Source organism: Aethina tumida, chromosome 2, assembly GCF_024364675.1.
Source record: "Aethina tumida isolate Nest 87 chromosome 2, icAetTumi1.1, whole genome shotgun sequence".
Taxonomy (NCBI): Eukaryota; Metazoa; Arthropoda; class Insecta; order Coleoptera; family Nitidulidae; genus Aethina; species Aethina tumida.
In genome coordinates, this window is record NC_065436.1 from 4,484,203 (window position 1) to 4,510,556 (window position 26,354).

Here is a 26,354-nt window from a genome sequence, read left to right on the forward strand (position 1 = left end):
ATTTTTAATTATTTAAAAAAAATCAAATTAAGATAGAATAGAATGAAAATTATAGATACTCATAGACTCATAATTATAATGGATAGGTTATATCAAAAGTGTAAAAAATCCAAAAATATAATTGCAGTATTAGAGGTATTAAAGTAACTAATTGGAATAAAATATAGGTACATGCATATATATGTAGGTAAAATATACTTTAAACCGTACCTATGAGATTATATAAATACTTAGCGTTTATGATAGTTTTAACATAACACCGTGTCTTTCTTACGATCAACATGGACCGTACCAACTTCCCATCTTCTAATATGTATGGAAACAATTCTTCACAAGCCTCGATGAGTTCAGCATATCCCAATTATATGCCAGTGGTGAACCATGCAAGCTATATGCACCCCACCAATCAGACCAATGAAGGACACAATATTAATCATTTAACCGAGACAGACATCGCCACACTAATTACAATGTGTAATAATCCTTCGTTATTTGGTATTGACTTAAAGGAGACAGCGAGTGTTGCCAACTCTTCGTCAAATCATCCAAAGACACCAAAGAGGAAGCCGAAGGCCAAGGTGAAGAAATGCAGTTATTGCTTGGTCACATTTACTGACAGTGACTCCTACTGGGCACATTATAGAACTCATTTAAGTGAAGATAAAATATTGGCATGTCCCCATTGTGCGTTTATTACAGAACACAAACACCACTTTAAGTATCACATTCAGCACCACGCCGGTATTAAACCGTTTAAATGCAACCTATGTTCATACGAAGGAATCTCCAAATCCATGCTGGTATCTCACATGAGATCTCACTCAGTCGTTCATCAGTATCGTTGTAATGATTGTAGTTTCGGTGGAAAGTACATACGTCAACTCTTAAGCCATTTAAAGAAAACTGGCCATAAGCCTGGTCAGTTTTTGAAACCGGATGGAACACCAGATGATCGAAAGATGCTTGAAATTTGTCGGGAAAACAACAAGGACAAATTATATGTTAAACTCAAAAATGATCCTCCAAGATATGTGACTGAAGCTAGTTTTAAATCAGGTGAAGAGATTAGAGATGTGCCCAGTGGTTCTCGTGGTCAAGTTCAAGCTGATATGCATTTGTCTTATCACAGAAAAGACCAACCTTTTATGTGTAATCAATGTAGTTATGGCTGTTTTGACAGGGAAGCTTTTTATGATCACATGGTTCTGTACCATGGCGTTCAGAACAAGAACACCTAATTGATATTTTCAAAAGACGAACCTTGGAGGTAATGAATGTATAGGTATGACTATGAAAAAATGTGTATATAATGTATATTTAATTGTAATTATTATAATAAATTGTAATTATGAACATTTTTGATGAGACGTACGTGTTTAGTTTAAGAAAACGTATTTCAGATAAAATATGTTACTCTTCTGGCATTTATATTAAATGTGTAAGATTAATACAAATATGTATTTTAAATTTATAAATATTCCTTATTGACAATATTATGGAAACTGTTATATGAATTCATATTAAAAATATATATATATAAATTAGAATATAATATACTATATTAATTAATATATAAGAAATTTCTTATATTAAAAAGCAGTAAATTTCAAAATATAGATTAATATCATATTTACTATTTATATATTATCATCATATATATATGTAAATAGTAAATTCCTAAAATAAATAGATACAAAAATAATAAAAGTAAATTAAGATAACACAGTACTGCATGTAGCAACAAATAAAAATTATGGATAAAAATATTTAAAATAAAGAAGTGTCTAATTTTAATTTCAAACACATGTTTTGCTGTTTCAGAAGTTCGTGGAGTTCTTTTAAAGAAACCACTCAGAGTATTAATAAAAATACAGTTTTTTATTGTTTTATATTTTGTAAGAAGAATCAAAATAGTATATTTAGGAATTTATTAAAAATATTAGTTCTTATCTTATGTTTTAAAAAAATTGATAAATTATAGCCACATTGATTTTTAAAACAAGAAACAAAAATGAAATATGTTAGATTTTAAAATAAATAAAGATAATATTTCAAATATTAGAAAATTAATCAACAATTAACATAAGAATTTTATTAAACTAAAAATAATTTCTTATTTTAAAAATCCAATAATATAATATCAAAATGATTATAACTAATTGGAATAAAATATAGGTAGTTATATATATTATTGAATTTTTAAAATAATTTCTTATTTTAAAAATCCAATAATATAATATCAAAAAGATTATAACTAATTGGAATAAAATATAGGTAGTTATGAATTAAATAATATAAAGAAATATATTTGTGGCCCAGGTAAAATATTATGTCAAACATGGCAATAAAGAATATTGCATATTGTTTATATACACTGTAGTAATATAGCAATTTGAATTGGATACCAGTATCTACAATATTTCTTATCATTTTTAGTTATTTTATACAAAAATAATAAAAGTAAATTAAAAATTTGATGAATTATTGCCACATTAACTTTTAATATAAGAAACAAAAATGAAATATGTTAGATTTTAAAATAAATTAAGGTAATATTTTAAATATTAAAAAATTAATCAACAATTAACATAAGAAATTTATTAAATTAAAAATGATTTCTTATTTAAAAAATCCAATAATATAATATCAAAATGATTATAACTAATTGGAGTAAAACATAGGTACTTCTGAATTAAATAATCTAAAGAAATGTATATGAGGTCCAGGTAAAATATTATGTCAAACCGTACCTATTGGATAATTATTTAAATATTTGGCGTTTATGGGAATTTTAACATTACACTGTGTCTTTCCTACGAGCAACATGGACCCTACCATCTTCCCAACTTCTGATAGAATATATGGAAATTCTTTACAAGCCCCGATAAGTTCAGCATATGCAAACTACATGCCAGTGGTGAACCAAACAAGCTATTTGCACCCCACCAATCAGACCAATGAAGGAGACAATATTAATCATTTAACCGAGGCAGATATCGCCACACTAATTACAATGTGTAATAATCCTTCGTTATTTGGTATTGGCTTAAAGGAGACGGCGAGTGTTGCCAACTCTTCGTCAAATCATCCAAAGACACCAAAGAGGAAGCCGAAGGCCAAGGTGAAAAAATGCAGTTATTGCTTGGTCACATTTACTGACAGTGACTCCTATTGGGCACATTATAGGACGCACTTAAGTGAAGATAAAATATTGGCATGTGCCCATTGTGCGTTTATTACAGAACACAAACATCACTTTAGATATCACATACAACAACACGCCGGTATTAAACCGTTTAAATGCAACCTTTGTTCATACGAAGGAATCTCCAAATCCATGCTGGTGTCTCACATGAGATCTCACTCAGTGGTTCATCAGTATCGTTGTAATGATTGTAGTTTCGGTGGGAAGTATATACGTCAACTCTTAAGCCATTTAAAGAAAACTGGCCATAAGCCTGGTCAGTTTTTGAAGCCAGATGGAACTCCAGACGATCGAAAGATGCTTGAAATTTGTCGGGAAAACAACAAGGACAAATTATATGTTAAACTCAAAAATGATCCTCCAAGATATGTGACTGAAGCTAGTTTTAAATCAGGTGAAGAGATTAAAGATGTGCCCAGTGGTTCTCGTGGTCAAGTTCAGGCTGATATGCATTGGTCTTATCACAGAAAAGACCAACCTTTTGTGTGTAATCAATGTAGTTATGGTTGTTTTAACAGGGAAGCTTTTTATGATCACATGATTCTGTACCATGGCGTTCAGAACAAGAACACCTAATTGATATTTTCATGTATTATCAAAAGACGAACCTTGGAGGTAATGAATGTATAGCTATGACTATGAAAAAATGTGTATATAATGTATATTTATTTGTAATTATTATAATAAATTGTAATTATGTAAATTTTTGATGAGACGTACGTGTTTAATTTAAGAAAACGTATTTCAGATAAAATATGTTACTCTGGCATTTATATTAAATGTGTAAGATTAATACAAATAAGTATTCATATTAAAAAATATATAAATTAGAATATAATATACTATATTAATTAATATATAAGAAATTTCTTATATTAAAAAGCAGTAAATTTTAAAATATAGATTAATATCATATACACAATAAATAGTAAATTCCTGAAATAAATAGATACAAAAATAATAAAAGTAAATTAAGATAACAATACAGCAAATTATTTGAAATTTTCATTCTTTTTTAGTTACATTTGTGTCTACTATATAACTGGCCAATTTAATTTTCTTCATAATTGACAAAATATGGCATATGAATATTAAAAAGTAGTAATGATTAAACGACATAAATAGTAAATTTCTGAAATAGATAAAAATGAAAAATAATAAAAGTAAATTAAGATGAAAATACAGTACTAGATATAGCAACAAATAAAAATTACAATAATAAAATTATTTTTTATTTTCAAGAATTGAATTTAATTGTACTATGTATCTTGAAATAGCTATATATAACATGAAAAGGACATATATATATATATATATATATATATATATATATATATATATATATATATAATATTATTTATGAAATACTTAAATATAAAAATATGTGCAATGAATATGAAATATTTATTTGCTTGTTACTAATGTTTTCTTCTTATCTGAAGCAAGTCAACAAAACCAAGATCGGTCTATTTATTAAAGTGATCATTATAATAAGAAATAAAAATGAAATATGTTAAATTGTTGAATAAATTAAGATATTTGAAATATTAAAAAAAAAAATAATGAACAATTAACATAAGAAATTTATTATATTAAAAATGGTTTATTAATTTTTGTTTACAAAAGTTTATATATTATACATTAGAACATATTAACAGAGTTAATAATAAACAATAAATAGAAGAATAAACAAACAAACATGGAAAGGAAGTAATAGGTAGATAATCCAATTTAATCATAAAAAGTTAGGTGTTATTAAATTAATTTATTTTAATCATAAACCATTAATTTATACTCCCAGGTACCATATATTGTACCTAAATCATGTATAAATATTTAGGATTTGATACTAAATTTCACAACTCAACATTTTGAACCGTTTAAACATTATGGAATCTATAAACTTGCCAAGTCAAGAAAGTAACTTAGATTTGATCATGGATGTAGAAAGAAATGTCAGTCTTATCCCAAAAGAAACCAAATCTCACACTTCGTATAATACAGCAAAAACCAAAAAGTGCGTTCATTGTTACGAAATGTTTTCCAACTTGGATGACTATTGGATACACATCAGAACTCACATGAACTTAGAAGATATAATAGCATGCCCTGAATGTCCCTTCGTCACTGAGTACAGGCGTCATTACACCAACCACATGAAGATCCACACGGGAGGGTTGTGTAAATGCGACCTGTGTCCCTATCAATGTCCCACTAAATACAGGATGGCTGAACACGTTAAGTCGCATACAAACAAAGGACCGAAAAACAAAAGGTGCGTTCATTGCCTGGAAACGTTTTCCAATATGGATGACTATTGGCAACACGTCAGATGTCACATAAGTCAAGACAAAATAATGGCATGTCCCGAGTGTCCCTTTGTCACTGGGTATAGGCGCCACTACACCAACCACATGAAGACCCACACGGGGGAGCTGTTCAAATGTGACCTGTGCTCCTATCAATGTGCCACTAAATACAGGATGGCTGATCACATGAAGTCGCATTCGACCGTTCGTCAGTTTCGTTGTGAGGATTGCAGGTTTAGTGCGAAGTATTTAAGGCATTTGCAGGCTCATTCACGCAAAACTGGCCATAGCTTTAACGACATTTTGAAACCCGATGGAACTGTGAACAAAAAGGAAGCTGTCATTCACAAGACGAAAATTGACAGTCCCCAGCGGACTGACGATGATGAGGTACTGATGAAGTATTTAATACCAGTCATCACCCTTACTGTAGATGAAGACAATCAAGTGGTATTTAACGATACTGAAGCCTCCAACAATATTAAATGCGATATTTGTTCAGTGCAGTATAATACTGATCACGACAGACATATGTCTTATCATAAGCAGGATGATCCTTTTGTGTGTAATGAGTGTGGTAACGATTGTGTAAATGGAATAGGTTTCTATTGTCATTTTGCACTTAATCATCGCACAATTAATTATTTATAAATTAATGTATTTAGTTGAATTATTATTAGAAAAATATGTGTAAAATGTATTAATGGAATAAGATTTTTAATAAAGGATTAATTTGGTTTGGATATATATAGTTTCATTGCCGATGCATCATACAACATATCAACAGCCTTTTCTATATTCAAGCTACAAAGATTTGTAACAGTAGATGATTGAAAAAATTGAATTTGCTTTGGTAGGAAATTTGTAGTTTAAAGACCTCTGAAAGCCTTTTTGATCTTCCACTTTGGTGTTGATGATGGTTAGTAGTGCTAATATAAATTCTCTATGAACATTGTTGATAGCTGTCATCAATATCCTGGTTCAGAATTATTTTATTTCACTTCTTTCTACTTCAAGTACTCAATCAAGACGTTTCACCATTTTCAAACAGCTTTTCCTAATGATTTCATTTACCATCAACAGACATCTCAACATTTTTTCATATTGGATTGTCTTGCTAAAATTCATCTTCCTTCGTAGTTTGTAATTTTAAATGATGAATACCTCCTCTCAAATCTTGATGAATATACTTTTACTGTTTCTACTCCTAATTTACACGTATCATCATTAAAATTGCTGTTATACCAACAGTGTATCAACATTGAAACTGTCTTTTCTATATTCAAGCTACAAAGGCACACATAAACTTACTTCTGGTAATTCAATTATCAGTTATAGTAAAAAATTAAATCATCAAAATGGAAGAGATCAAAGATTTGTAACAGTAAATGACAAAAAATTGGATTTGCTTTGGCAGAAAATTAAATCTTTGTAGTTTAAAGACATCTGAAAGCCTTAACAGATTAGATGTCTTTTTGATCTTCCACTCTGGTGTTTGTGATGGTTAGTAGTATTAATATAGATTATCTATGAACATTGTTGATAGCTGTCATCAATATCCTGGTTCAGAATTAGTTTATTTCACTTCTTTCTACTTCAAGTACTCAATCAAGACGTTTCACCATTTTCAAACAGCTTTTCCTAATGATTTCATTTACCATCAACAGACATCTCAACATTTTTTCATATTGGATTGCCTTGCTAAAATTCATCTTCCTTCGTAGTTTGTAATTTTAAATAATGAATACCTCCTCTCAAATCTTGATGAATATACGTTTACAGTTTCTGTTTCTAATTTATACGTATCATTATTAAAATTGCTGTTATACCAGCAGTGTATCAACATTGAAACTGCCTTTTCTACATTCAAGCTGCAAAGGCACACATAACCTTACTTCTAGTAATTCAATTATCAGTTATAGTAAAAAATTAAATCATCAAAATGGAAGAGATCAAAGATTTGTAACAGTAAATGACAAAAAATTGGATTTGCTTTGGTAGAAAATTAAATCTTTGTAGTTTAAAGACATCTGAAAGCCTTAACAGATTAGATGTCTTTTTGATCTTCCACTCTGGTGTTTATGATGGTTAATAGTATTAATATAGATTCTCAATGAACATTGTTGATAGCTGTCATCAATATCCTGGTTCAGAATTAGTTTATTTCACTTCTTCCTACTTCAAGTACTTAATCAAGACGTTTCATCATTTTTAAACAGCTTTTCCTAATGATTTCATTTACCATCAACACACATCTCAACATTTTTTCATATTGAATTGCCTTGCTAAAATTCATCTTCCTTCGTAGTTTGTAATTTTAAATGATGAATACCTCCTCTTAAATCTTGATGAATATACTTTTACTGTTCCTATTTCTAATTTATATGTATCATCATTAAAATTGTTGTTAAACCAACACCGTATCAGCATTGAAATTCATTCATGCTACAAAAACACACATCAACTTACTTCTAGTAAGTACTCTATTATGAGTTATAATAAAAAATTAAATCATCAAATTGGAATGTTACAGATATATTCTTCGAAGAAATTATTCTTTTCTATTAAAAACTGTGAAATCAATCAACAATGTAGATTCACATTAAATCAAAGTCTTGTTTTGGTATAAAATTAAATGTTTTAGTTCAAATATCTTAAAAATTTTAAACATTTTTGATGTTCCATTGACGTTTGTGATGATTAGTGGTATTAATATAAATTCTCTGTGAACACTGTTGATATATAAACTAAAGAATCAATTTATTTCACTTTCATCAGAACCAATCAGCTCTTTCAAACATCTTATTTAATGATTTACAGTGGTAGAAAAAAGTATGGAATATTTATTTACTTGTTACAAATGTTACTTAATTTACTACAAGATGGGTCTATTAATCACAATAATCATTATATTCATAGATTTTTACTTTTTTTAATAAAAAATCAATTTGGTCTGGAAAAAAGTATGGAATATTTTGTTAATATACGTAAAAAATTAGCAATAACTCAAATATTTCAAAATTTCGTGGTGTAACCTTTGGCTTCTATCACTGCTTTGCATCTTTTAGACCCAGAATCTACCAGTCTCTGCAATGGGTCAACAGGAATTTGTTGCCACTGCTCCTGTATGGTTGGAGGAAGTTCTTGTTTGTTTTTGATGTTTTTTGTTCGGATGCGACGGTCTAATACTTCCCAAAGGTGCTCAATAGGATTTAGATCGGGGGACTGAGACGGCCATTCAAGCACAGTTAAGTTTTTCATTAGAAAACACTCTTTTATAACTTTAGACGTGTGTTTGGGGTCGTTGTCTTGTTAAAATATCCAACGAAGTGGCATCTCTTCCTCGGCAAATGGAAACATGTATTGAAAACTATCCATTTTATCCTCCACTTGAATCAAGGGTCCAACTTTGGGTAGAGAAAAGCATCCCCAAACCATAAAGCTTTGGCCACCATGTTTAACTGTAGGAATTTTGTATTTAAAATGGTATTTTAACAGTAACTAAAGACCAGACAGTTTGTTTTCGGCATTGACCACCAAACAACGAAGCCGGTGCGTGATTTTGGCCGGTCGCACGGCAACAGCGTGGCTCGCCCACCTGTGGGGCTCACCTTCTCCGCCGCACCAGGTCGGCGATAAACAAAGCGGCGAGCGCCGGCCGCTCGGTCCGGATTGCATCACCGTTGACGTCACCCAGGCCGTGGCGGGACGGTGCCGCCGCGATCTTCCACCAGCCCGACCGAACGGTCCACGCTAAATATACCCGTTACGTAAAATTGCGGAGATGCGTGTTCACCTGCCGTTTCCATTCCGTCCGTCCGTGGTGATCTCGCGTTGGGAATTGAAAATGAAGGAACGTAAATTGCTGAGGAAATTTACGAAATTGGCTTTCGGAAGCGAAATCGACCTGGAAATGGGTCCACGTTGTTGTTGGGCACGATGAAGTTGAAATTAGTCGAGAACTTCTAAATGAATTATCATAATTTACATAAAAAATATTGTATCGTGCACTTATTTGGAGAACATCTTTGTATTTTACAAAAATACTTGTCTAGAGTTCAAAATAGCTAAAAATTATACCTAACAAAAAATTATATAACTGTGTAAAAACTACAAAAATATAAAAAATTCAACAAATTAGTCGTTTATAAAAATATTAAAACATTTAAATTATTAAAATAAAAACAGTTTTTAACAGGAAACCATTATAATTCATTAATTTATACTAAAATCTTTTAATTAAGTTGATTAACATAATAAAATGTTCAAAGAAAACTAAAATAAAAATTGTTTTTTACTCATATTTCCGTAACCTTTGGTCCAATCTTGTTTAAATTTGGTATATATTATCATAAAATATGTAGCTAAAATTCAGTTTAATAAACTTTTTTCATATTGTTACAGTGGCGTAGATTCTGGGGGGTGCACCCCTTTTTCTCGTCCTATTTTCTACGCCACTGAATATTTTTTAAAACTATCAAACTTTTCATATTCTTTATATAATTTAGACAAAAAAAGTACTCTTGATTAATATTGATTATCACAGCCGTTTTCAAGATATTACAGTTTTAATGTTTGAAGAAAATTATAGTGAACATTAAATCTGAAATATCTCAAAAAATGCTGTGACAATCAAAATTAATCAAGAGTGCTTTTTTCTTCCAAATTGAGCAAAGCAAATAAAAAGTTTAATAGTTTTAATAAATAATATTCAGTGACCATAGAAAACAGGGTGGGAAAAAGGGGGAACCCCCCAGAATCTACACTACTCTAACAATATAGAAAAAATGTATATAATTTTGTTTAAATTTCGCATGTATTATCCTAAAATATATAGCTACAATTTAATGTAATAAACTTTTTTCATATTGTTACAGTGGCGTAGATTCTGGGGGATGCACCCCTTTTTCTCGTCCTATTTTCTACGCCACTGAATTTTTTTAAAAACTATTAAACTTTTCATATTCTTCGTAAAATTTAGAAAAAAAAGTACTCTTGATTAATATTGATTATCACAGCCGTTTTTATGATATTTTAGTTTCAATGTTTGAAGAAGGTTAAAGATAACATTAAATATGAAATATCTCAAAAACTGGTATGTTAATGAAAATTAATCAAGAATACTTTTTTCTTCCGATTTGGGCAAAGCAAATAAATAGCTTAATAGTTTTAATAAATAATATTCAGTGGCGTAGAAAACAGGGAGAGAGACAAGGGGAACCCTCCAGAATCAACATTACTGTAACAATATAGAAAAAATTTATATGTAGTTTACGATAACACGTACCAAAGTTGGTAAAAATTTGGGATCAATAATGAATAAAATCTAAATATTTTTTGTTATAAAGTTTGTCCTGAAAAAAATACAGCCTCTCAAATTTAAATTTCAAAAATCGTTTTTTACTCATATTTCTGTAACCTTTGGTCTAATATTGTTTAAATTTGGTATGTATTATCCTAAAGTATGTAATGTTGGTATGTATTATGTAAAGTATGTCTCATATTCTTTGTACAATTTATAAAAACAAAGTACTCTTGATTAATATCGATTATGACAACCGTTTTTATGATAGTTTAGTTTTAATGTTTGAAGAAGGTTAAAGTCTACCATAAATATAAAATATCTCAAAAACTGGTATGTTAATCAAAATTAATCAAGAGTACTTTTTTCTTCCAATTTGAGCAAAATAAATAAAGAGCTTAATAGTTTTAATAAATAATATTCAGCGGCATAGAAAAGAGGGGGAGAAAAAATATTAAAAAGTGAAAGTCTACATTAAAAATGAAATATCTCAAAAACTGGAATGTTAATCAAAATTAATCAAGAGTACTTTTTTCTTCCAAAGTATTCAAAGAGTATGAAAAGTTTAATAGTTTTAAAAATTATTCAGTGGCGTAGAAAATAGGGCGATAAAAAGGGGAGAAGTCCACAGAATCTACGCCACTGCAGTAATATGGAAAAAGTTTATTACACTGTATTATCGAACGTATTTTTGGATAATATGTACCAAATTTAAACAGAATTGAACCAAAAATTGCAGAAATATGAGAAAGAAATAATTTTTGAAATTTAAATTTGAGGGACTGTATTTTTTTTTCAGGAAAATCTTTAGTACAAAAAATTATTTAAAGTTTCTTAATTATTGGACGTATCGTAACTGCTCTCATCCCGTTTTAGAAACACTTTGTATATTTGAATTATTAAAAAGAATTTTTTAATTATGTACTAAAATTAATTTATTATGTTAATTACATTATAATTTCATACAGCATATGAAATATTATTTAATTAACAATTAATTCTAACTAATATAATCAACAAATAGTTCTAAAAACTAACCAATTATTCATGTTGCTATGACAACAAATTATTTGAAAAATTCAAATATATTTTCGAAGAAATTTTATAAAAATGGTCCACAAAACAATTTGAAGTAATTTTAAAAAATCTGAAGAATTTTTATTATTTTTTAAGTCAATTGGAATATTCTCTAAATTAAGTTACCCATTTCTCAAAAGAAGTCATGTTTATTTTTAAGCAATGGTGAAAATTTAATCAGCATGTTTAATTTTAAAGAATTCATTAAAAAAAATTATCAAAAATCAGTCAATTAAAAGTATAATAAGAAAAAACTTGTATTTCATTAATTATGAACAAAGTTTGTTAATTAAATTAATTATACTATAATAAAGTGACATACATTTCTCACATCACAGTTAAATTAATTATTATTTATCAAAACAATAGATAAATTTAATTGTAAAAATATATTGTGACAAGTATGATGACCCAAATATGTACAATATTCTTCTTTGTCTTTATGATCTTTGTTAATATTTTATAATGGTTAATGATTACAAACTTAATTAATTTCATATAATTATATAAATATATAAATAGGTCAAATAACAGATGTTGAATTATATTGAATTTGTGTAATTGTAATTTAAAACAAAGTACATTTATTTCTTCGACGAACCTGAAAGGAATATTAATACTGTATAATGTAAAAGTTTATTTTCTGTTAACAACTATTAAAAATTCGTAAAATTGAAAAGGTCACAGCATTAATTTTAAGTAACATATTTCTTGTAAATTAATCTCTCACAAGAAAGATATAAAATGATAATTTTACAGATAAAATGGACAAATCTAAATAAAATTTAAATTACGTAAGACAAAACCCATATTTCATGAATTCCATCGATATAAAAGTAGTTTTTCATACAACGCATGTCCCCAAGTCCCAAATTTACGGCCCCCCGAAAAGACCAGACTTCCAGGAGCCTCCGGATGTCAAATCGTCCTCGCCCAGTTCCCAAGGCCACGTCATGCGGATCCGGTCCTCCGATAAAAACGATGAGGCTCTGCGGTAAAATTTTTACGCAAACGTTTTTGGCTCCGACCGAAGATAAATTACTCGCGTTTCAGATACTTGGCAATAATTGTTTTGTTGTTACGTAAATAGAGTGGATCTAAAAGAATCCGGTTCGGGTATTTTGGACAATCGACGTATCCAAACAACTAACTTATTTACTTTTTATTTTAAAACTATCACACCCATACACAGCCGATCAAACACAACTAATTTTACATGGAATTTAAAAAGTTAAAATTCATTTATTTTTTGTTTTTTTATCATATTTTCTAACTATAAAGCTTTGGAAGCCTCTCAATAGCTTTTTTATTTGAGTCTCTCGTATTATTCTCCAACAATAATCATCCAATATGGCCTCTTTTCAATAATCCTGAAACCTTATTTCCATGATAATTGAATTTTGGGTAAAAATTTCACTATTTTAGTTATTTTCAGCCCCCAAATTACGAGATATGAGGGCAGGAAATGTATTATTAAGGACATATCGACACTTACAGCATAATGGATTTTATAAGTAGTCAATTCTTAATAGTTTTTACAAAATTTCCAATTACCTTGCTTCCAAAAAATAATAAACAATAGTCCTAAATGACAAACAATATTTTAAACAGACGTTCTTTTATGTTTTAAGGTGTAGGAAAGGTAAGAATTTGGTAAACCAAGAGAGATAGAAGGGTTTAGAAGTTCTTCTAAAGTCTCCAGTTTTCTGTTGGATCAATTACATGAACTTACCCTGATGTTTCTCATTAAGAAAATAAAGTAAATATCAAAGAAAAAAAGAGACTTTTGTACAACAAGAGAAAGGAATATACATATATAAAGTTTATCTAAACCTTCAGTTTTCTGTAAGATCAACATTTATATAAAAAAGCCTTCAGAGTAATTGATATCACATTTGCAAACGTCGATTAATTCCATTTTAAGAAATGACCAAAGCAAAAATTGATTGATTAATTCATGTTTCGTCTAAATTTGAACAACAACAAAACTGTTGCCTTTTTATTAAGTCAGCAAGGTTAAGTAATGTGTGTTTACGTTAAGTAAACTTTGTTAATTTTGATAAAACCGACCAACGATAAAGGAGTTAATTGCGACTGTTATCAAAAATATTTAAGAAAAACTACAAACAAATTAATTATGGCTATAAATAAATATTACAGAATTATAAGTATTTATTGAAGTAAAAATTAAAATTTGATAACACATAATATAAATAAAACATTTTTGTAATAATATAAAAAATAAGTAAATAAAAAGTTTTTCATGTATCATTCTTAAAACAACAAAAAAAGCAATTAATTTTTTTAACGTAACGGACTCTAGTAATGAGTACTTGATTAAATAAAGACATTTCGAGTTAATCAATTAAGCTTACTTGAATTGAATTAAATGATTCATTAGAAATATTCTAAATGTCAGTTTTTTATCAATTTCAAATTAAATACTAGACTGATAGTTGCCATGAATTGTTTTGCTATTCGAATATTGTTTCCTAGTTACATATGTAAATATATAATTGTAATTTAATTGTTTTTATAATAATTAACAAACCTAGTGGTCGTCATATGTTTTAGTAATTACTAGCTACATAAAATACACATGAACTTGTTTCTTGTATTTAAATTTCGATGCTAGTTTCAGTAAAATTTTAGATATTTCTTTCATTTGTATTTCAATTTTTTGAAAGATAATCTTCTCAAATTGATTAACATTAAATTATAATTTAAAAACCTATTTTTCAAGTCTAAAATAATCTAGAAAAGATTACAATGAACAACTTATATTACAGATAATAATTTTAAAATCTTTCCAATTCAATGAAACAAATAAATACTTTTGATGTAAATATTCTTTTGATATCAGTTGAGTCTTTTGTTTGCAAAATTTTGGTTCCAACGATTCAAAGTTGGTCGGTGATTTGGAGATTCCTGATAAAGAATGTTGAGGAAATCTAAAAATATCCGAAGGTGAGGAATTACAGGTTTTATTTGACACAAAATCAGTTCAAAGCTTTAAGAATTGTCAGAATAATTCCATAAAGATTCTATAAATCCCATCAAGTCAAAGTAAAGTGGTTTTACTTTACGATAATCTGGCTTACTGTATGTTGCCTGTAAAGCAAAAGCTTTTAAGCTTGTATGGAAAATAAGATTAATGTGTACTTCAATTTTATAACAGAAATAAACGCATTATATAGAATTCAGATCTCTCAGTTAATCAGAAGGTTGTATCAAATAAATCGTTCAATTTTATAAAATTATTTACATTTATATTAAAAAATTGGGATTATTTGTCCTAAATTTTTTAGAACAAAACCTAACAAGAATTATTTATTATTCACATACTGAAACTGAAACTTTAGAACACTTATTTTAACACATTTATTATTATATTAATTGAAAATTAATTGGAGAGTTTTGTGTTTTTTTGAGTTTTACATCAATCAAACATCAATTTCCCCTATTTATGTATCTCCCATATCACCTTCATTACTTACTGAAATCTGAAACTTTGACGTTACCTTTTTCTCCGAAGATGAGGAATTTCAGACTTTATTTGACACAAAAACAGTTCAAAGCTTTAAGAATTGTTAGAACAATTCCATAAAGATTCTATAAATCCCATTAAATCAAAGTAAAGTGGTTTTACTTTACGATAATCTGGCTTATTGTGTGTTGTCTGTAAAGCAAAAGCTTTTAAGCTTATATGGAAAATAAGATTAATGTGTATTTCAATTTTATAACAGAAATAAACGCATTATATAGAATTCAGATCTCTCAGTTAATCAGAAGGTTGTATCAAATAAATCGTTCAATTTTATAAAATTATCTACATTTATATTAAAAAATTGGGATTATTTGTCCTAAATTATTTGGAACAAAACCTAACAAGAATTATTTATTATTCACATACTGAAAGTGAAACTTTAGAACACTTATTTTAACATATTTATTATTATATTAATTGAAAATTAATTGGGAGAGTTTTGTGTTTTTTTTTTTGAGTTTTACATCAATCAAACATCAATTTCCCCAATTTATGTATCTCCCATATCACCTTCATTACTTACTGAAATCTGAAACTTTGACGTTACCTTTTTCTCCGAAGATGAGGAATTTCAGACTTTATTTGACACAAAAACAGTTCAAAGCTTTAAGAAATATTAGAACAATTCCATAAAAATTCTATAAATCCCATTAAATCAAAGTAAAGTGGTTTTACTTTACGATAATCTGGCTTATTGTGTGTTGTCTGTAAAGCAAAAGCTTTTAAGCTTATATGGAAAATAAGATTAATGTGTATTTCAATTTTATGACAGAAATAAACGCATTATATAGAATTCAGATCTCTCAGTTAATCAGAAGGTTGTATCAAATAAATCGTTCAATTTTATAAAATTATTTACATTTATATTAAAAAATTGGGATTATTTGTCCTAAATTATTTGGAACAAAACCTAACAAGAATTATTTATTATTCACATACTGAAAGTGAAACTTTAGAACACTTATTTTAACATATTTATTATTATATTAATTGAAAATTAATTGGGAGAGTTTTGTGTTTTTTTTTTGAGTTTTACATCAATCAAACATCAATTTCCCCAATTTATGTATCTCCCATATCACCTTCATTACTTACTGAAATCTGAAACTTTGACGTTACCTTTTTCTCCGAAGATGAGGAATTTCAGGCTTTATTTGACACAAAAACAATTCAAAGCTTTAAGAATTATTAGAACAATTCCATAAAGATTCTATAAATCCCATTAAATCAAAGTAAAGTGGTTTTACTTTACGATAATCTGGCTTATTGTGTGTTGTCTGTAAAGCAAAAGCTTTTAAGCTTATATGGAAAATAAGATTAATGTGTATTTCAATTTTATGACAGAAATAAACGCATTATATAGAATTCAGATCTCTCAGTTAATCAGAAGGTTGTATCAAATAAATCGTTCAATTTTATAAAATTATTTACATTTATATTAAAAAATTGGGATTATTTGTCCTAAATTATTTGGAACAAAACCTAACAAGAATTATTTATTATTCACATACTGAAAGTGAAACTTTAGAACACTTATTTTAACATATTTATTATTATATTAATTGAAAATTAATTGGGAGAGTTTTGTGTTTTTTTTTTGAGTTTTACATCAATCAAACATCAATTTCCCCAATTTATGTATCTCCCATATCACCTTCATTACTTACTGAAATCTGAAACTTTGACGTTACCTTTTTCTCCGAAGATGAGGAATTTCAGGCTTTATTTGACACAAAAACAATTCAAAGCTTTAAGAATTATTAGAACAATTCCATAAAGATTCTATAAATCCCATTAAATCAAAGTAAAGTGGTTTTACTTTACGATAATCTGGCTTACTGTATGTTGTCTGTAAAGCAAAAGCTTTTAAGCTTATATGGAAAATAAGATTAATGTGTATTTCAATTTTATAACAGAAATAAATGCATTATATAGAATTCAGATCTCTCAGTTAATCAGAAGGTTGTATCAAATAAATCGTTCAATTTTATAAAATTATCTACATTTATATTAAAAAATTGGGATTATTTGTCCTAAATTTTTTGGAACAAAACCTAACAAGAATTATTTATTATTCACATACTGAAACTGAAACTTTAGAACACTTATTTTAACACATTTATTATTATATTAATTGAAAATTAATTGGAGAGTTTTGTGTTTTTTTGAGTTTTACATCAATCAAACATCAATTTCCCCAATTTATGTATCTCCCATATCACCTTCATTACTTACTGAAATCTGAAACTTTGACGTTACCTTTTTCTCCGAAGATGAGGAATTTCAGACTTTATTTGACACAAAAACAGTTCAAAGCTTTAAGAAATATTAGAACAATTCCATAAAAATTCTATAAATCCCATTAAATCAAAGTAAAGTGGTTTTACTTTACGATAATCTGGCTTATTGTGTGTTGTCTGTAAAGCAAAAGCTTTTAAGCTTATATGGAAAATAAGATTAATGTGTATTTCAATTTTATGACAGAAATAAACGCATTATATAGAATTCAGATCTCTCAGTTAATCAGAAGGTTGTATCAAATAAATCGTTCAATTTTATAAAATTATTTACATTTATATTAAAAAATTGGGATTATTTGTCCTAAATTATTTGGAACAAAACCTAACAAGAATTATTTATTATTCACATACTGAAAGTGAAACTTTAGAACACTTATTTTAACATATTTATTATTATATTAATTGAAAATTAATTGGGAGAGTTTTGTGTTTTTTTTTTGAGTTTTACATCAATCAAACATCAATTTCCCCAATTTATGTATCTCCCATATCACCTTCATTACTTACTGAAATCTGAAACTTTGACGTTACCTTTTTCTCCGAAGATGAGGAATTTCAGGCTTTATTTGACACAAAAACAATTCAAAGCTTTAAGAATTATTAGAACAATTCCATAAAGATTCTATAAATCCCATTAAATCAAAGTAAAGTGGTTTTACTTTACGATAATCTGGCTTACTGTATGTTGTCTGTAAAGCAAAAGCTTTTAAGCTTATATGGAAAATAAGATTAATGTGTATTTCAATTTTATAACAGAAATAAATGCATTATATAGAATTCAGATCTCTCAGTTAATCAGAAGGTTGTATCAAATAAATCGTTCAATTTTATAAAATTATCTACATTTATATTAAAAAATTGGGATTATTTGTCCTAAATTTTTTGGAACAAAACCTAACAAGAATTATTTATTATTCACATACTGAAACTGAAACTTTAGAACACTTATTTTAACACATTTATTATTATATTAATTGAAAATTAATTGGAGAGTTTTGTGTTTTTTTGAGTTTTACATCAATCAAACATCAATTTCCCCTATTTATGTATCTCTCATATCACCTTCATTACTTACTGAAATCTGTAACTTTGACGTTACCTTTTTCTCCGAAGATGAGGAATTTTAGACTTTATTTGACACAAAAACAGTTCAAAGCTTTAAGAATTGTTAGAACAATTCCATAAAGATTCTATAAATCCCATTAAATCCAAGTAAAGTGGTTTTACTTTACGATAATCTGGCTTATTGTATGTTGCCTGTAAAGCAAAAGCTTTTAAGCTTGTATGGAAAATAAGATTAATGTGTATTTCAATTTTATAACAGAAATAAACGCATTATATAGAATTCAGATCTCTCAGTTAATCAGAAGGTTGTATCAAATAAATCGTTCAATTTTATAAAATTATCTATATTTATATTAAAAAATTGGGATTATTTGTCCTAAATTTTTTGGAACAAAACCTAACAAGAATTATTTATTATTCACATACTGAAAGTGAAACTTTAGAACACTTATTTTAACATATTTATTATTATATTAATTGAAAATTAATTGGAGAGTTATGTGTTTTTTTGAATTTTACATCAATCAAACATCAATTTCCCCTATTTATGTATCTCCTATATCACCTTCATTACTTACTGTAATCTGAAACTTTGGCGTTACCTTTTTCTCCGAAGATGAGGAATTTCAGGCTTTATTTGACACAAAAACAATTCAAAGCTTTAAGAATTATTAGAACAATTCCATAAAGATTCTATAAATCCCATTAAATCAAAGTAAAGTGGTTTTACTTTACGATAATCTGGCTTATTGTGTGTTGTCTGTAAAGCAAAAGCTTTTAAGCTTATATGGAAAATAAGATTAATGTGTATTTCAATTTTATAACAGAAATAAACGCATTATATAGAATTCAGATCTCTCAGTTAATCAGAAGGTTGTATCAAATAAATCGTTCAATTTTATAAAATTATTTACATTTATATTAAAAAATTGGGATTATTTGTCCTAAATTATTTGGAACAAAACCTAACAAGAATTATTTATTATTCACATACTGAAAGTGAAACTTTAGAACACTTATTTTAACATATTTATTATTATATTAATTGAAAATTAATTGGGAGAGTTTTGTGTTTTTTTTTGAGTTTTACATCAATCAAACATCAATTTCCCCAATTTATGTATCTCCCATATCACCTTCATTACTTACTGAAATCTGAAACTTTGACGTTACCTTTTTCTCCGAAGATGAGGAATTTCAGGCTTTATTTGACACAAAAACAATTCAAAGCTTTAAGAATTATTAGAACAATTCCATAAAGATTCTATAAATCCCATTAAATCAAAGTAAAGTGGTTTTACTTTACGATAATCTGGCTTATTGTGTGTTGTCTGTAAAGCAAAAGCTTTTAAGCTTATATGGAAAATAAGATTAATGTGTATTTCAATTTTATAACAGAAATAAACGCATTATATAGAATTCAGATCTCTCAGTTAATCAGAAGGTTGTATCAAATAAATCGTTCAATTTTATAAAATTATTTACATTTATATTAAAAAATTGGGATTATTTGTCCTAAATTTTTTGGAACAAAACCTAACAAGAATTATTTATTGTTCACATACTGAAACTGAAACTTTAGAACACTTATTTTAACACATTTATTATTATATTAATTGAAAATTAATTGGAGAGTTTTGTGTTTTTTTGAGTTTTACATCAATCAAACATCAATTTCCCCTATTTATGTATCTCCCATATCATCTTCATTACCTACTGAAATCTGAAACTTCGACGTTACCTTTTCCTCCGAAGATGAGGAATTTCAGGCTTTATTTGACACAAAAACAGTTCAAAGCTTTAAGAATTATTAGAACAATTCCATAAAAATTCTATAAATCCCATTAAATCAAAGTAAAGTGGTTTTACTTTACGATAATCTGGCTTATTGTGTGTTGTCTGTAAAGCAAAAGCTTTTAAGCTTATATGGAAAATAAGATTAATGTGTATTTCAATTTTATAACAGAAATAAACGTATTATATAGAATTCAGATCTCTCAGTTAATCAGAAGGTTGTATCAAATAAATCGTTCAATTTTATAAAATTATTTACATTTATATTAAAAAATTGGGATTATTTGTCCTAAATTTTTTAGAACAAAACCTAACAAGAATTTTATCTTATTTTATCACATTTATTATTATATTAATTGAAAATTAATTGGGGAGTTTTGTGTTTTTTTGAGTTTTACATCAATCAAACATAAATTTCCCCAATTTATGTATCTCCTATATCACCTTCATTACTTACTGAAATCTGAAACTTTGGCGTTTCCTATTTCTCCATTACACACGCAACAGCAAATTTAAATTACAGATATAAATATTAATTGAGTGTATCGTTTACTGATACTTTGCCAAGTATTGGTTATGGTATGTTAGTTGTTTTGGCCTGATGGAGAAGATAAATGACTCACATTTTTATTTTCTGAAATGTGAAACTTCTGTAATGTTTAAAGTTTCATACGTCTATTTACTCCTTCATCTATTATTCATCATCAAACTTGTAATGCAAAAGAGAACATTTGTCATCCTTTTAGCTTAGACTTACAGTAGTAGTCATTATTATGGTAACTTTTTAAAATGTTAAATATTTTATTTATTACGAACTGTTAAAATATATTAATTTACTATTGTTGTTTTATAAAATATTTAAAAAAAAAATTCTATATTTTTATTCTATACATATATTTTTTTTTGTACTGTGCTGGACATAAATATGGCAACTTAGTATTGAAATGGATTTTCAATGATTAAATTTGTGTTATTTAATTTAACACTAACACTTTATATAAAATACTATTTGTTTTATTATTTTGACCCATCTTCGTGGGTCCTACTTGTCTTTCACAATTTGAGTAGAAACCAGGTTTTTTCTTGTGTCTTCACTAACCATTTATTCTCAGTTTATTAAGTAATTTCAGTCCCATTTCCTCTCCAGGTTGTCTTTAATTTCAGTTGACGCTAAGATTGGAATTTTTTTTTTGACATTTGAATTATCCAGTTTTTGATTTTCTAACTCAGACAAATTTTTTCGTAGCTATCACTGGGCCAGAGTCTTGACTTATTTAGCTAGAAACTCTTAGCCATCTCTTATGGTTTCTCTGGGTCTTGGTATAATTTTAATGTATTTTAATAAGTTGCTATAATTGTGGCCATTACTGTACTTATGTATGAATAGATAGAAATATAACGCAGTTAGTAAAATGTTGTGCCTCAGTCACCAATTACCAGAACAAGACTTCAGCCTTAGGCTCTATAGAGCTACTTCTGAAACCCTCCTGAAATAAATTCCCATGCATTCTTTGGTACTTACATCGTTGGCGGCCTTCTTGGTGTAGTCGTTGAGGGACTGTATCCAAACGTTGACCAGCTCGTTGACGATAACAAAATCGTTGTACAACCATTGGAACACATCGTTAACCCACAGCACGACCACGTTATCCGGCCCGGTGCACTGGGGCGCCGGTACGTACTTCGTCTTGCGCACCTCGGGCGCCGGACTCTGGCGCGTGATGCGCTTGCGGACGGGCGGCGTGGGCGGCACGTAGCCGCCCGACGCGCCGGCGGGCGCGCTCTTAACCGACGCCACGGACTTCTTCGCGCCCTTGTCGACGGTGTCGACGCCGACGTCGGTCGGTTTGGCCGTCACGGGCGGTTCGATTTTCGCTTTCTTGTCGTTCGTTTTGGCGACGAAGCGGCCGTAGATGAAGCGGCCGAGCCACAGGACGAAGAGGGCGACCAGCAGCCACCCGAACAGGAACATGGCGAGGGTATCCATTGTTGTGTCACCTGCAACCAAACACCCAGTCTTGAGAAAAGGATTTTAATCATTTAAAATCACTGAATTAATTAATTACTAATGAAAGATCTCAAAGATTTGTAACAGTTAGAAGTAAATTGAAAAAAATTGCATTTGCTTTGATAGGAAATTAAATCTTTGTAGTTTAAAGACCTCTGAAAGCCCTAACAGTTTAGATATCTTTTTGATCTTCCACTCTGGTGTTTATGAAGGTTAGTAGTATTAAAATAGATTCTCTAAGAACATTGTTGATAGCTGTCATCAATATCCTGGTTCAGAATTAGTTTATGTCACTTCTTTCTACTTCAATTACTCAATTAAGACGTTTCACCATTTTCAAACAGCTTTTCTTAATGATTTCATTTACCATCAACACACATCTCAACATTTTTTTATATTGGATTGCCTTGCTAAAATTCATCTTCCTTCGTAGTTTGTAATTTTAAATGATGAACACCTCCTCTCAAATCTTGATGAATATACGTTTACAGTTTCTGTTTCTAATTTATACGTATCATTATTAAAATTGCTGTTATACCAGCAGTGTATCAACATTGAAACTGTCTTTTCTATATTCAAGCTACAAAGGCACACATAAACTTACTTCTGGTAATTCAATTATCAGTTATAGTAAAAAATTAAATCATCAAAATGGAAGAGATCAAAGATTTGTAACAGTAAATGACAAAAAATTGGATTTGCTTTGGTAGAAAATTAAATTTTTGTAGTTTAAAGACCTCTGAAAGCCTTAACAGATTAGATGTCTTTTTGATCTTCCACTCTGGTGTTTATAATGGTTAGTAGTATTAACATAGATTCTCTAAGAACATTGTTGATAGCAGTCATCAATATCCTGGTTCAGAATTAGTTTATTTCGCTTGTTCCTACTTTAAGTACTTAATCAGGACGTTTCATCATTTTTAAACAGCTTTTCCTAATGATTTCATTTACCATCAACAGACATCTCAACATTTTTTCATATTGGATTGCCTTGCTAAAACTCATCTTCCTTCGTAGTTTGTAATTTTAAATGATGAATATCTCCTCTCAAATCTTGATGAATATACGTTTACAGTTTCTGTTTCTAATTTATACGTATCATTATTAAAATTGCTGTTATACCAGCAGTGTATCAACATTGAAACTGTCTTTTCTATATTCAAGCTACAAAGGCACACATAAACTTACTTCTAGTAATTCAATTATCAGTTATAGTAAAAAATTAAATCATCAAAATGGAAGAGATCAAAGATTTGTAACAGTAAATGACAAAAAATTGGACTTGCTTTGGTAGAAAATTAAATCTTTGTAGTTTAAAGACCTCTGAAAGCCTTAACAGATTAGATGTCTTTTTGATCTTCCACTCTGGTGTTTATGATGGTTAGTAGTATTAATATAGATTCTCTATGAACATTGTTGATAGCTGTCATCAATATCCTGGTTCAGAATTAGTTTATTTCACTTCTTCCTACTTCAACTTTTCCTAATGATTTCATTTACCATCAACACACATCTCAACATTTTTTCATATTGGATTGCCTTGTTAAAATTCATCTTCCTTCGTAGTTTGTAATTTTAAATGATACATACCTCTTCTTAAATCTTATTGAATATACTTTTACTGTTCCTATTTCTAATTTATACGTATCATCATTAAAATTGTTGTTATACCAGCAGTGTATCAACATTGAAACTGCCTTTTCTATATTCAAGCTACAAAGGCACATATAAACTTACTTCTAGTAATTCAATTATCAGTTATAGTAAAAAATTAAATCATCAAAATGGAAGAGATCAAAGATTTGTAACAGTAAATGACAAAAAATTGGACTTGCTTTGGTAGAAAATTAAATCTTTGTAGTTTAAAGACCTCTGAAAGCCTTAACAGATTAGATGTCTTTTTGATCTTCCACTCTGGTGTTTATGATGGTTAGTAGTATTAACATAGATTCTCTAAGAACATTGTTGATAGCAGTCATCAATATCCTGGTTCAGAATTAGTTTATTTCACTTCTTTCTACTTCAAGTACTCAATCAAGACGTTTCACCATTTTCAAACAACTTTTCTAATGATTTCATTTACCATCAACACACATCTCAACATTTTTTCATATTGAATTGCCTTGCTAAAATTCATCTTCCTTCGTAGTTTGTAATTTTAAATGATAAATACCTTCTCTTAAATCTTAATGAATATACTTTTACTGTTCCTATTTCTAATTTATACGTAGCATCATTAAAATTGTTGTTAAACCAACACTGTATCAGCATAGTCTTTAACACATTCAAGTTACAAAAACACACATCAACTTACTTCTAGTAACTCTATTATGAGTTATAATAAAAAATTAAATCATCAAAATGTAATGTTACAGATATTTTCTTTGAAGAAATTATTCTTTTCTATTAAAAACTGTGAAATAAATCAACAATGTAGATTCACATTAAATCAAAGTCTTGTCTTGGTATAATATTAAATGTTTTAGTTCAAATATCTTAAAAATTTTAAACATTTCTGGTGTTCCATTGGTGTTTGTGATGATTAATGGTATTAATATAAATTCCCTGTGAACACTGTTGATATATAAACTAAAATCAATTTATTTCACTTTCATCACAACCAATCAGCTCTTTCAAACATCTTATTTAATGATTTACAGTGACGGAAAAAAGTATGGAATATTTATTTACTTGTTACAAATGTTACTTAATTTATTACAAGATCAGTTTATTAATTACAATAATCATTATATTCATAAATTGTTACTTTTTTTTAATAAAAGATCAATTTGGTCTGGAAAAAAGTAGGAATATTTTATTAATAATTATAAAAAATTAACAATAACTCAAATATTTCAAAATTTTGTGGTGTACCTATCACTGCTTGACATCTTTCAGGCCCAGAAACTATCAGTCTCTGCAATGTGTCAGCAGAAATTTTGTGCCACTGCTCCTGTATGGTTGGAGAAAGTTCTTGTTTGCTTTTTATGTTTTTCGTTCGGATGCGACGGTTTAATATTTCCCGAAGGTGCTCAATAGGATTTAGATCGGGGGACTGAGACGGCCATTTAAGCACAATTAAGTTTTCCATTAGAAACCACTCTTTAATAACTTTAGATGTGTGTTTAGGGTCGTTGTCTTGTTGAAATATCAAACGAAGTGATATTTCTAGTATACCAAAAGCTCAGAGGATAAACACCCAATTTTTAAAAATGTTCCATACTTTTTACCATCAATGTAAATATCATCAGTACATATCTTTCCTTGTTTCAAGTTTTAGCTGACGAATACCTTTCAAAAAAGTTACAGTTTTTTTTCACATTTATCTTTTAATCATTTTCTTTGAAGAAATTGAACCTTCTAATTACACAGTATAAAATCAATCAATAAAAAATAAAGCTTCAAATTACATCAAAGGTTTGTATGATTTCAGAAGTAAATGGCAAAATATTGGATTTACTTTGACATGAAATTAGTTTATTGAAGTTTAAAAATCTTTTTTAAGGTTTAACAGATTGATCTTATGGACACTATCTGGGTGAAGACCTTAAGCAAATAATCAATATCAATCAGCTTCGTTTTAATGATATTTAATATCACCAACGTATATTTAAATCTTGTTTCATATAATGGTGTCTTCCTCAAAATCTGGTTTCTTGAAAATATTGATACCACGTCACTTTATCAATATTTTTAAAGAATGGAACCGTTAATAAATGTAATCAGTATGAGCTGTTTCCATTTTCG

General features: G+C 28.4%; 1 protein-coding gene across 6 annotated transcripts in view; it reads right to left on the bottom strand.

The window, feature by feature from the left end:
* Nucleotides 1-26,354, bottom strand: part of LOC109596259 (uncharacterized) — a 68,306-nt gene that overhangs the window by 32,247 nt on the left and 9,705 nt on the right. For all 6 annotated transcript variants that reach the window (XM_049963871.1, XM_049963870.1, XM_020011763.2 and 3 more), the window contains one exon: nt 22,122-22,597. In XM_049963871.1, the coding sequence (XP_049819828.1) occupies nt 22,122-22,597 (476 nt within the window). The remainder of the gene's footprint in view (nt 1-22,121; nt 22,598-26,354) is intronic.